This window comes from Pelophylax lessonae (genome assembly GCF_965119305.1).
Source record: "Pelophylax lessonae genome assembly, chromosome: 10".
Classification (NCBI taxonomy): Eukaryota; Metazoa; Chordata; class Amphibia; order Anura; family Ranidae; genus Pelophylax; species Pelophylax lessonae.
In genome coordinates, this window is record NC_138777.1 from 117,883,241 (window position 1) to 117,897,293 (window position 14,053).

Sequence of the window (14,053 nt, forward strand, 5' to 3'; positions counted from 1 at the left end):
TGTGTCCATTCAAACATGGAGCCGCAACCCTGCCCCATTCCTCACTCTCCTTATTGGCTCACTGGTTGTGATTGACAGATGCAGGAGCCAATGACTCCCGCTGCTGTCTCATCCAATGAGGTGGGAGAATCCCCAGAGTGCCAATGCTCTCGTGCATATATCTGGATCGAGAAGGAGCGCAAGTACGTTTTAAAGTGATTGTAAAGTCTCATTTTTTTTCCTATAAAAATAATGAACACGTTAAACTTACCTCCTCTGTGCAGTTGGTTATGCGCAGAGCAACCCAGATCCTCCTCTTCTCTGGTCCTTCTGTGCTCCTGGCCCCTCCCTCCTGTTCAGTGCCCACACAGCAAGTAGCTTGCTATGGGGGCATCCAAGCCGAGTCACAGCTCTCTGTGTCTATTCAGATACGGAGCCCCAACCCGGCCCCACCCCCTCTCTACCCTGGTTGGCTAGCTGGCTTTGATTGACAGCAGCTGCAGCCAGTGGCACCACGGCTGTGTTTCAGCCAATCAGGAGAGAGAATCTCGGACGGCTGAGACAATTGTGTACATTGCTGGACAGAGAGGGACCTCAGGTGAGTGTTAGGGTGGCTGGGGGGGGGGACTGCTATGCACAGAAGGCTTTTTATTTTAATGCATAGAATGTATTAAGATAAAAAACCTTCTGAATTTACAACTCCTTTAAAGGAGGCTGCTGCACACAGAAGGTTTTTTACCTTCATGTATAGAATGCACAAAGGTAAAAAAAAAAACCTTCAGCTTATAGAACCACTTTTATCTTGACCCCTGAACTCTGTGTTACCTCACCCTTGACCTCTGTGGTTGCTAATCCTGACCCCTGAATTTTGTGCATTACTTAATCCTTACACCTTAGCACTCTGTTACTTAATTCTAACCTCTGATCTCAGTGTGTTACTTAATCCTGATATCTGTGTTAGTTAATCCTGACCCCGTAACTCTATGTATTACTTTATTCTGAACCCGATCTATGTGTGTTACTTAGTTATGAACTCTGTATTACTTAATTCTGACCCAATAACTCTCTGCATATCGGACCTTAGCACTCTGGGTGTTACTTATGAACTCTCTGCATTACTTACTCCTAGCCCAGAACTCTATGCTCGACACTGTCTTGACCCAGAGTAGCAAAGGCTTTCATTCCCATCCACTGTTCCAGCAATTTGCCAAACCTACTGCTTGCTTTGTGGCATCATTCCCTTTCTCATGATGCCCGAGTTTTTTTCGTCTTTACACCTTTTGAATTGTCTTTAGAATTATCTGCCTCTTATTCCAAACGTCTGTGACCAATTATTTCAGGGAGTGTTACAAATGGGGGCATGATTGTGTGACTACAAATGAGGGTGTGATTTTGTGGGCATGGTTTGCACATCTGAACAGTGTTTGTAAACTGTGCTTGACATCACTTGTAATCGCTGCTGTACTTACACAGTTGGCGACAAATGTGCACTTTAGTGAAGTTTTTTGGTGTGTGTTTGGCACTCCCAAGGTCCACGACTCACTGTAGTTGATTATATTGTTTACTGATTTTTACCCATTGAGAATTATCTTGAATCCTTTTATAGTATGGAGGATGCACCTTTTATATTTACATAGCTGGGGCAAATTCCATGTTATCTGTTTAATGTGCTATAGTTTTCTTTTATATGACACACACATTGAAATATTAGTACATATTACCCATATTCAGGCCATCATTTCTCATATTGATTAGTTTGTAAACAGTGCAATATTATTAATTAAAATGTATTGTTTTTCTTTGCCTATATTCCTGTGAAGTCTTCATTTTTTTCTCCCTATTTTCCTTGTTGATGTATTGCTCTGCAGACCAGCCTTATGCTAAAAGAACTTCTAAAACCAACTTGGACACAACAAGACAAATGCAATATAGCGAAGTCAATCTTCCTATTACTTTCTGAAAGGCAGGACCTACGACATGAGTGGAGAGAAAGGTAAGAAATGCACTTTTATCACCTTACTACTTTTGCTTCTCAGTTTATCTTAGTTATCTATCTGCAATCTTCTGTATCACATATAACTATTCAGATACAATATTGCTAATTGTGGATTTCTCAGTAAGAAAGTGCAAGGAGCAGCAATTATGTGCAAAATGTAAGAATTCAGCACAATCAATCAGATTTCAAAGTACCTAAATAAAAACGCTGAAAGCTATAAGCTGTTTGGGTGTGGCACATCATTTTTTTTTTTTTTTTTTGTGGTTCCTTATTTAAAGAAGAACTCCAGGAACTGCAGCACTAAATGTGCTAGCCTATAAGGGGTTAATTCCAGCAAGTCATGTGCCACCTTATGGACTTATCTGTTTTTTTTTGTTTTTGTTTTTTTTTTACTGTTCACATTTTTGCTGGGTGCTGGGAGCCTAGCTATCACTATGCTTCAGACACTGGACCTTTGGGTCTGCGGAGTCATTTGCAGCTGTTCTGCCCACCCCTCTACGCTACCTTTAGGTGAATGTTTTAGGCTCTAGGTTTAGGGTTTAGGTGAATGGACACTGGCAACCAATAGACAGGAAGTTCCTCTCATATAACCCCTCCCATACAGGAAGAACCTTAGTTTTTGAAGCAAGCAATGAAGATCCCAGAAAAAGAGGGGAGGGATCTCTGTGTTCCGTGATGTACTCCAAGAAAAGGACTTTACAGGTAAGCCGTAGAAAAAACTCCTATTTTCATTATCGTACATCACGGGACACAGAGCAGGTAATAATGACTATCTGAGATGTCCTAAAGCAATGCCCTTGTGGAGAGGGGACACAGAATCCCGTAATTTCCCCTGGGCAAAGAACAATAGGAACTTATAGTGCTGCTTGCAACACGCTATTACCAAACTGAGCTCCTTCTCGGGCTCTAACATCCACTTGATGAAACCTTGTGAATGTATGAACTGAAGACCAAATAGCAGCTTTGCAAATCATAGATACTTGATGATTCACTGCCCAAGAAGCACTCACCCTCCGGGTAGAATATGCTTTTAAAGAGGAAGTAAACCCGTTTAAAAAATGTAAAAAAAAAAAAAAAAAAACCTGTAAAGACTAAGGCATAATGAGCTAGTATGCATCGCATACTAGCTCATTATGAAGTACTTACCTAAAAATGAAGCCCCCTCAGTGCCGACAGGACGGCCGACATGTCTGGCCGTCCTGCTTCCTGGATCTCGTCCTCCAGCCATCTGATTGGCCGAGGGCGCGATTACATCACTCCCACGCATGCACGCGGGAGCCGCCATTCCCGGCACTGGTATCTGAAGGAATGGCACGGCTGCATGCACTGTAAATATCTCCTAAACGGTGCAAGTTTAGGAGATATTTATAGCACCTATAGGTAAGCCTTCATATAGGCCTACCTATAGGTAAATGTAAACAAAAGGGGTTTGCAAGCTCTTTAACTTAATAGGTGGAAACTTACCCTTTAAACCATAAGCTTGAGCAATGAATTCACAAATCCACCTAGAGATAGTGGAAGTAGTTGCTGCTTGGCTTTTTCTAGGCCCTTCTGGCAATACAGAAAAAAGGCATCGGTACTACGGATTAGTGCAGATGACTTCAAATAGACTTTAACTGCCCGAACCACTACACAAAACAAATACTTTAGTGGCTTTGTGAGTATAAACACTCTGTTATATAGCATGTAATGATAGTTTGTTATAGTCTAGGTTTAATGACACTTTAAGGACAGGCTGCAGAAACAAAATCACTTACATAATTTGCTGAAAGTGAAGTCTGAGATAGATTTTTTCCTATCCAAAGAATGTGTATTCCAAAGGAGGGAGAGATGAATTTGTTTTATTTGTATTCTCATTGAAGAAATGAAAGTAGACATACAGTACATACTTTTGTTCCATGTGTACTCATCTACCTGCAGTATGTACACAGAACAGGATACTGAATCCTGCTGTGAGTTTGCCTGTCAGTCTGTATAGGCTGTTTAGATCAGTGGTGTACATAAAGCTCTAAAATGCTATTTAGGTGGATTATATGGGAAGAGTTTGAAGGCAATCTACCCAAATAGCACAAATTGTATATTTTTCTTATTGGATTTTCCTATACCATTATAATAAACAAAGTGAAATGTTACTCTCATTGATCAAAGAAAACATGCTACAGGTAAACTGTTAATGAATTTATACAAATCTGATAACCCTTCACAAAAATTGACCCAATCCTTTATACAACTTTTTTTGTTTTATTACTACCAACTAAAAGCTGAACTGTCACCAGGAATCATAGAATTTTAATATCATTTGTTCTCAGTGGACATATATTTGTCTTTGTTATTGCAATTTCCTGAATGTGATAAGGTCTTATTTCTAATTTTAGAGCATTTTTAAATATATGCTTCCTGACCTGCTTTATTTCTCGAATTTACAAACCACATTTGTAAGTTAAGCCTATGCAGAAGCATAACCAACCTTTTTTGCTCACTCCTGACATGCACTTAGGACTATGGGATTTGTAGCTCACATAGAGCATTGGACATGACAACAACTAGTATGATCTGTTTATTCCAAACAAACTGAAGTGAGAGGGAGAACGAGAGGTTCAGGGTCTCCAGGAGAACATTACAAGGCAGAAAAACACAATAGGAAACATGAATAATGAAAAATAGATTGTAGGGTCATGAGATAATGGCTGTGTACACATTATCTTTGGTGAATACAAATATTGTTTAGTGTCACTTTAAATGTAAAAAAAAAGCAGCAGGTCTCATTTCAGACCTCTACCGATCAGCTGTCGTTTCCAATTTTGCTAGTGTGCTCCCTTATATGAGCAAATGGGTGGCTGATTGTGCTACGCATTTTACTCCTGAGGGCTGGGATATTATGCTGTATAATTTACGCAAATATACAAAATCACTTGTGATTAACCACTTCCATACATTCCATTCCAGTTACACCCCCTTCCTGCCCAGACCAATTTTCAGCTTTTAGCGCTCTCACGCTTTGAATGATAATTACTCAGTCATGCAACGCTGTACCCAATCAAATTTTTTATCATTTTTTTTTACACAAATAGAGCTTTCTTTTGGTAGTATTTAATCACCACTGGGATTTTTATTTTTTGGGATATAAGTGAAAAAAGAGCGAAAATTTTGGAAAAAAAAACATTTTGTTTTTGTCTCTGTTATACAATTTTGCAAATAAGTATTTTTTTTTTCATAAATTTGGGCCAAAATTTATAATTTTGCATATCTTTGGCAAAAATAACCCAAATTAGTGGTTATTATTTAGTCTGTGTGAAAGTTATAGAGTCTACAAGCTATGGTGCCAATTATTGAAAATTGATCACACCTAATCACACCTGATGTACTGACGGCCTATCTCATTTCTTGAGGCCCTGAAATGTCAGGACAGTACAAATACCCTCCCCCCCCCAAATGACCCCTTTTTGGAAAGTAGACATTCCAGGGTATTTAGTAGGAGGCATGGTGAGTTTTTTGAAGTTGTAATTTTTTCCCACAATTCTTGGGAAAATGAAGAGATATTTTTATTTATTTGTTTATTTATTTTTTTACACAAATTATCATAAGTTATTTCTCATACACAGTATATGCATACTTGCAATTACACCACAAAATACATTCTGCTACTCCTCCTGAGTATTGCAATACCACGTGTGAGACTTTTACACAGCTTGGCCACATACAGAGGCCCAACATTTAAGGAGCACCGTCAGGTGTTCTAGGAGGATAAATTACACATATAATTTCCTAAAGACCTATCACATTTTTGAAGGGCCTGGAGAACCAGGACAATGGAAACCCCCACAAAATGACCCCATTTTGGAAAGCAAACACCCCAACGTATATTCTATGAGGCATAATGAGTCTTTTGAACATGTCATTTTTTTCCACAAGTTTTTGGAATATGTGGAAAGAAAACTAAACCGCATTTTTTTTTTTTTTTTACACAAAGTTGTCAATTTATAAGATAATTCTAACACATAGCATGTACATAGCAAAAATTATACCCCAAAACACATTTTGCTACTCCTCCTGACTAAGGCGATACCACATATGTGAGACTTTGTCACTGCCTAGCCAAATACAGAGGCCCAACATGCAAGGAGCACCGTCAGGTGTTCTAGGAGCATAAATTACACATATAATTTCATAACAACCAATCACACTTTTGAAGACCCTGGAGCATCAGGACAATAGAAACCCCCACAAAATGACCCCATTTTGGAAAGCAAACAACCCAACACATAATCTAGGAGGCATGGGCTGCAGATAGGTACTCAGGTACTCTAATGGGCTGCAGACCTGTACTCGGGTACACTGATCGGCTTCAGAAATATACTCGGGAACTCTGATGGGTTTCAGAGTGGTACTTGGGTATTCTGATGGGCTAGAGACAGATATTTGGTTAATCTGATGGGCTGCAGATAGGTACTCAGGCACTCTGGGCTGGAGACAGGTACTCTGGGCTGGAGACAGGTACTCGGGTACTCTGGGCTGGAGACAGGTACTCGGGTACTCTGGGCTGGAGACAGGTGCTTGGGTATTCTGGGCTGGGGACAGGTACTCGGGTACTCTGGTGGGCTACAGAGAGGTACTCGGGTACTATGATGGGCTGCAGAGAGGTATTTGGGGTACTCTGATGAGCTGGAGACAGGTACCCGGATACTTTGATGGGCAGGAGACAGGTACTCTATTGGGCTGGAGACAGATACTCAGGTATTCTGATGGGCTGCAGATAGGTACTCAGGTACTCTGAAGGGCTGAAGACAGGTACTCGGGTACTCTGATGACAGGTACTTGGGTACTCTGGGCTGGTGACAGGTACTGGTTTACTATGATAACTGGTACTTAGGTACTCTGATGGGCTGGTGACAGGTACTTGGGTACGCTGATGACATGTACTCAGGTACTCTGATGGGCTGAAGAGAGGTACTTGGATACTCTGATGGGCTGCAGAGAGGTAATTGAATTCTCTGATGGGCTGGAGAAAGGTACTTGGGTAATCTGATGGGCTGGTGAGACAGGTACTCGGGTATTCCGGTCACAGGTACTCCAATGACAGGTACTCGGGTACTCTAATGACAGGTACTTGAAGTACCCGAGTACCCGTCATCAGAGTACCCGAATACCTGTCACCAGCTCATCAGAGTACCCGAGTACCTGACATCAGAGTACCTGGTGGGCTGGTGACAGGTACTCGGGTACTCTGATGGGCTGGTGACAGGTACTCGGGCACTCTGATGGGCTGGTGACAGGTACTTTGATGGGCTAGTGACAGGTACTATGATGGGCTAGTGACAAGTCCTCTTTATTGGGGAGGGGGGGGGGCAGTCAGTGTGATTTACTGTGCACTGTAATGGGTAACTAGCTGTTATCACAATCTCCTCACACAGGATCAGTGTTTGAGGAGGAGAACATGGTAACAGCTAGTTACCGTGGTCTCTGTTGACATCCGCTGACCGGCTGTGATTGGACACAGCCGGTCACGTGGTAAAGGGCCAATTTCATTGGCTCTTTACCCTGATCAGGATGGACTGTGTCAGAGTGACACTCTCCATCCCCGATCGCCGCTCTGCATGCCCCAATGGGTGCGCATTATCGGCATATACGGAAAGTGCATGTGGCCAGCTGTGATTGGACACAGCCAGTCACATGGTAAAGAGCCATTTTTTAATGGCTTTTTACACCGATTGGGGATGGGCTGTGTCCCGACGGACACGCTGCATCCCTGATCGGCGCGCTGCATGCCCTGGGGGGGGGTATTCAGGAGAGCAGCAGGAACGGGTGGACATCATATGACGCCCGCCAGGATCGACGTAGTGTTCCTGCCGGCGTCATTTTACAATACGCCGGTAGGGAACTGGTTAAGGAGGCTGCCCTTAAATTACTGACCAGGTGGTATTTTACCCCCTCCAAACTTTAAGCCATCTTTTCTGGAACCTCAGGATTATGTTTTCATGGTTGTCCGCTGTTGGGTTCCTTTAACCACTTGCCGCCTGCCCACTGTCAAATGACGGTGGAGTGGTGCGGCTCTCGTTCTGGGATAACGTCATATGATCGGCCACTCTCGCGCTCCCGCGGGGGCGCGCAGCACGGCGATCGTGGCTGCGCCATGTTTTCTTGGACACGGCGCAACCCCGATATTGGTAAAGAGCCAATGACGTGGCTCCTTACCTATGTGATCAGCTGTTTATCGGCTCTCCTCGCCTCACACTGTCAGAGTGTGTGGCGAGGAGAGCCGATCAGCGGCTCCTTCTCAGAGGGAAGTCCAGGAAACGTAATCAGGGCACTGATCATCAGTGCCCTGATTACAGTAAATTACAATAATGCCCAAAAAGTGCCCACAGTGACCTCAATCACTGCCCTTTAGTGATGCCAGTCTGTGCCCATCAGTGCCTGCTCTTCTGTGCTGCCCATCAGTGCCTATCAGTGTCGCCTGTCAGTACCCATCAGTGTCGTCTGTTAGTGCCCATCAGTGCCATCCGTCAGTGCTGTCCATCAGTGCCCACCAATGCCGCCTATCAGTGCTTATCAGTGCCACATATCAGTGCCAACTATCAGTGCGGCATATTAGTGCCTCCTCATCAGTGTCCATAAGTGCCACCTCATCAGTGCATATCAGGGCAGCCTATCAGTGCCGCCTCATCAGTGCACATTAGTGAAGGAGAAAAATTACTTATTTACAACATTTACTGACAGAAATTAAAAACTTTTTTTTTCAAAATTTTCTGTCTTTTTTTTCTTTTTTTTTAGTAAGAAATAAAAAAACAGCAGTGATTAATTACCACCAAACGAAAGCTCTTTTTGTGTGAAAAAAATGATAAAAATGTAATTTGAGTACAGCACTGCATGACCGGCAATTGTCATTCAAAGTGTGACAGTGCTGAAAGCTGAAAATTGGCCTGAGCAGGAAGGGGGTGAAAGTGCCCAGTATTGAAGTCGTTAAGCATATCTTTTGAGACTGTGGTCAACTTTCTTTGGTATATTTTCTATATTCTTCTAAATTGATGTTTTCTTTATAATATAAATCTGCACTTGTGACTTGTGTTATCTTTTGCATTTTGTCATGATACTATGTAGTACATATAATACATTGTTTGTAAAGAAAAAAAAAAAAGGAAAGGATAGAAGTGTCATTTATAGTGTTTTCTTTCATGTAAGCCTAGACAATTAAACATATGATTGTAAGCAGTAGAAGCACCTTCTTATTTTTTGGGGATTTTGCTCTGACTCCTTGAGGTATATTGGATGTTATATCATTTTTTTTTTTTTTTTGGTATTCAACATTATTTTTATATTTAAAAAAATCCTAGATAATTGTCTGTTCTTGGTGAACATATTGCTCTCCAATTGCACTGAGGATCTAATGTAATTAATAATCATTGTGGTAGTTATTTTATTGCAATGAATTTGCAAGGTCTTTCGTAGGTTGTTCACAAATTTCCTGATTTTGTAGATATTGGCTTATGTACAGTTTTATTTCAGCAGTGTGGAAGTGTTTGGGTTGTGTTCTTTCTGTTGGTACTGTATATTGAAGAATATGTGGTAAGAAAACGTTTCCTGCACTATTACCACCAACACCGGTGTGCTTTCACAGATACCCTTTTGTACTCCAGTGTTGTGAAGAGTGGTTTGTTTAAATATTATTATTATTATTATGCTTGTCCCTACCCTTCTTCCCAACTCCCTGACCTTCCTATTTCTGTGATATAATAATAATTCTGATATGTGTTTTTCACTGAAGATGACCTTTTTATTTTTTTTTCCTATGCTGGCTTGTAATTACTTAAATTGTATGAGGCTTATTTAAAAGGACTTTACTCTGTTTCTTTCTTTAGAAATGTAGATGATAGCAAGGAAAGTAAATAGCTGTGTGCATATAAATCTAGAAAAACAGATTGACACAAGGTTTCTATAAAAAGAAAAAAAAAAAAAATGTAAAAAGTTGTAGGACCTTTCATTGCCTATTGAATGTTTTTTTTTTTTTTTTTTTTATGCAACCAGCTTTTAACACTGTCAGTATCTTGAATGCAATTTGCTCACTGTAGTGTAAGGTGTTTGTAGCCATATTAATGCACTTGTAATTTTAAATAATTCTACTTGTCTTACTTTGTACCCTAAAGACTAGTTCAGACCATCATTTAATGCTACATTTATTTGGCTTGGTAGTTTCAACTCTGCCCGACATTTTGTATGCTGCTGTCAACACAATACATATTCCCCATCTAACATCAATTCATGTAATTTGACGTTGCCAGAGTTGCAGATTTGATTTGTGGCTCACCCTTGTTTGAGCTACAGTTGTATCCCACCTTTGTAAGCTACAAAGTCAGGGGGGCGGGTTATACTCATGCCAAAACCACGGCAAAATGGATGCCCCCTGTTGGATTTGGCAGCCAGTACTGCTGTTGATCTTGACCCATTCAAGTGAATAGGGCCTTGCTTCATGCAATGGTGATGTGGTGAGTGCAGGCTTTTTGTGGTTAACCACTTTACCACCGGAGGATTTTGCTGTCTTCCATCCAGGCCACTTTTTGCGATTCGGCGCTGTGCGACTTCAACTGACAATTGCGCAGTCGTGCGACGCCGTACCCAAACGAAATTTACGCCCTTTTTTTCCCACAAACAGAGCTTTCTTTTGGTGGTATTTGATCACCTGTGCGATTTTTACTTTTTGCGCTATAAACAAAAAAAGAGCGTTTATTTTGAAAAAATAACAATATTTTTAACATTTTTTTTATATGAAATTCCCCCCAAAAAAGATGTAAAAACCAATTTTTTAAAAAATTTTTGGCCAATTTGTTTTCTGCTACCTATGTTTGGTAAAAAAAATCACAATAAGCGTATTTTGATTGGTTTGCGCAAAAGTTATTGCGTTTACTAACAAAGGGAAAGATTTCTGTCATTTTTGGTGTTTTTTTTTTTAACGCGTAATGGCGGCGATCTGCGATTTTTTTTGTGGGACTGCGACATTGCGGCGGACAGATCGGACCCTTGACTGACATTTTTGACACTTTTGGGGTTACCAGTGACATTACTGCAGTAATCAGTGCTATATATATGCACTGTTACTGTAAAAATGACACTGGCAGGGAAGGGGTTAATTTTATTGGAGAGGGAGGGGTTAATGTATGCCTGGTGCTTACTGACGTGTAGGGGGGGAGGTGACTGAGTGAGTCATGGACAGATCGGATGTCCAGCTATGCTGAACAGTCTGATCTGTCACTCCCTGTCACTATGGAGATCCGCCCGCTGTGTTTACACACAGCGGGCGGATCTCCACACTAGATCCCCGGCGATCGGGGCAGAGCAGCGGCGATCGCCGCTGCTCCTCCCCTGGCCCGACTCCCGCTGTGAATGAAAACAGCGGGAGCGAGCCTCCGGCGGCGCGCAAGCGCCGCCCAGAAGGGGGAGTGTCTGACGACGTTAATACTACGTCGTCAGACGATAACGAACCACTTTGCCGCAGTACTATTACCGTACTCGGTCGGGAAGTGGTTAAAATAGGAATATCACATTCCAGGCACCTGTCAGCTACCCTCTGAAAAGTGATCTATGGTTCTTTATAGGGGCTGCAAGGGCTGCTGCCCAAGTGAACAAGCCCCTACAGTCGATTGTTCCTCTGTTGTGTGTGTTTTCCATTTCTCCAACTGAGAACGAGAATCACACATTCAACTTTTTTTTTTTTTTTCCTGTGTGCAGTGATTAATACAAATTTAGGATAAAATGTTTCCAAAGACATTTATATCCTTTCCCGGGTCACTGTGTGTGTTAGCAATCTACGCTTGGTTTTGGTTAAGAAAGGCCTGCTGATTGCACACCTGTCTGTTGAGTTCATATTATTCCAAGGTTTAGCACTCAGAGCTCCCAGTTGGAGACAGCTGCACCCGGGCAGACATGAGGTCTGGCCCAGGAGTCAGGAGGACTCCAACCGACAGACACGAGGTGTGTGTATGGGAGTCAGGAGGGCTCCCACCTTCCCAGAGAGAGAGAGAGGCTGCAGTTGGCAGCCAGAGCTTACAGGTCTGCAGGAGGCAGATGTATTCCGCAACAGCACAGTAGGAAGCTAATCCCAAGGAAGCTTAAAGGGAGCTTGACCAAAGGACACTTGTGTTGGTCTGAGGAGCAGACCTAAGGTCTAGGCGTGAGGCCTGAAGCAGCCGTGTGGCATGTGAGTAAGCCAGGAGGCTTAAATTAACAAATAGACAGTAATAGTGGAACCCCATTCGAGGGAAAATTGATGTTTTGTGAACTTTCTTTATGCCTTTAAATAAAAGTGGGTATCTGTGCCCTTAAAAATGCAGTCTGGACTGGCACTACTTCAAATCGCATTCAACACTTGAGTTGAATCGCCCCGAAACGTTACACCTTACTCAGGAACCATACAAGAGGTCTAGAAGTTTTTACACCTAGGTTGAACATACATTTTATATATATATATATATATATATATATATATATATATATATATATATATATATATATATATATATATATATTGTTTTATTTTTTTAAATATACAGTGGGTACGGAAAGTATTCAGACCCCCTTAAATTTTTCACTCTTTGTTATATTGCAGCCATTTGCTAAAATCATTTAAGTTCATTCTTCTTCCTCATGAATGTACACATAGCACCCCATACTGACAGAAAAACAAAGAATTGTTGACATTGTTGCAGATTTATTAAAAAAGAAAAACTGAAATATCACATGGTCCTAAGTATTCAGACCCTTTGCTGTGACACTCATATTTAACTCAGGTGCTTTCCATTTCTTCTGATCATCCTTGAGATGGTTCTACACCTTCATTTGAGTCCAGCTGTGTTTGATTATACTGATTGGACTTGATTAGGAAAGCCACACACCTGTCTATATAAGACCTTCCAGATCACAATGCATGTCAAAGCAAATGAGAATCATGAGGTCAAAGGAACTGCCTGAAGAGCTCAGAGACAGAATTGTGGCAAGGCACAGATCTGGCCAAGGTTACAAAAAGATTTCTGCTGCACTTAAGGTTCCTAAGAGCACAGTGACCTCCATAATCCTCAAATGGAAGACGTTTGGGACGACCAGAACCCTTCCTAGAGCTGGCCGTCCGGCCAAACTGAGCTATCGGGGGAGAAGAGTCTTGGTGAGAGAGGTAAAGAAGAACCCAAAGATCACTGTGGCTGAGCTCCAGAGATGCAGTCAGGAGATGGGAGAAAGTTGTAGAAAGTCAACCATCACTGCAGCCCTCCACCAGTCGGGGCTTTATGGCAGAGTGGCCCGACGGAAGCCTCTCCTCAGTGTAAGACACATGAAAGCCCGCATGGAGTTTGCTAAAAAACACCTGAAGGACTCCAAGATGGTGAGAAATAAGATTCTCTGGTCTGATGAGACCAAAATAGAACTTTTTGGCCTTAATTCTAAGCGGTATGTGTGGAGAAAACCAGTCACTGCTCATCACCTGTCCAATACAGTCCCAACAGTGAAGCATGGTGGTGGCAGCATCATGCTGTGGGGGTGTTTTTCAGCTGCAGGGACAGGACGACTGGTTGCAATCGAGGGAAAGATGAATGCGGCCAAGTACAGGGATATCCTGGACAAAAACCTTCTCCAGAGTGCTCTGGACCTCAGACTGGGCCGAAGGTTTACCTTCCAACAAGACAATGACCCTAAGCACACAGCTAAAATAAGGAAGGAGTGGCTTCACAACAACTCCGTGACTGTTCTTGAATGGCCCAGCCAGAACCCTGACTTAAACCCAATTGAGCATCTCTGGAGAGACCTAAAAATGGCTGTCCACCAACGTTTACCATCCAACCTGACAGAACTGGAGAGGATCTGCAAGGAGGAATGGCAGAGGATCCCCAAATCCAGGTGTGAAAGACTTGTTGCATCTTTCCCAATAAGACTCCTGGCTGTATTAGATCAAAAGGGGGCTTCTACTAAATACTGAGCAAAGGGTCTGAATACTTAGGACCATGTGATATTTCAGTTTTTCTTTTTTAATAAATCTGCAACAATGTCAACAATTCTGTGTTTTTCTGTCAGTATGGAGTGCTATGTGTACATTCATGA

General features: G+C 42.0%; 1 protein-coding gene across 1 annotated transcript in view; it reads left to right on the forward strand.

The window, feature by feature from the left end:
* Positions 1-14,053, forward strand: part of FTO (FTO alpha-ketoglutarate dependent dioxygenase) — a 694,380-nt gene that overhangs the window by 338,710 nt on the left and 341,617 nt on the right. The window contains exon 8 of the mRNA XM_082269859.1: positions 1,848-1,972. Coding sequence (XP_082125985.1) covers positions 1,848-1,972 — 125 coding nt within the window. The remainder of the gene's footprint in view (positions 1-1,847; positions 1,973-14,053) is intronic.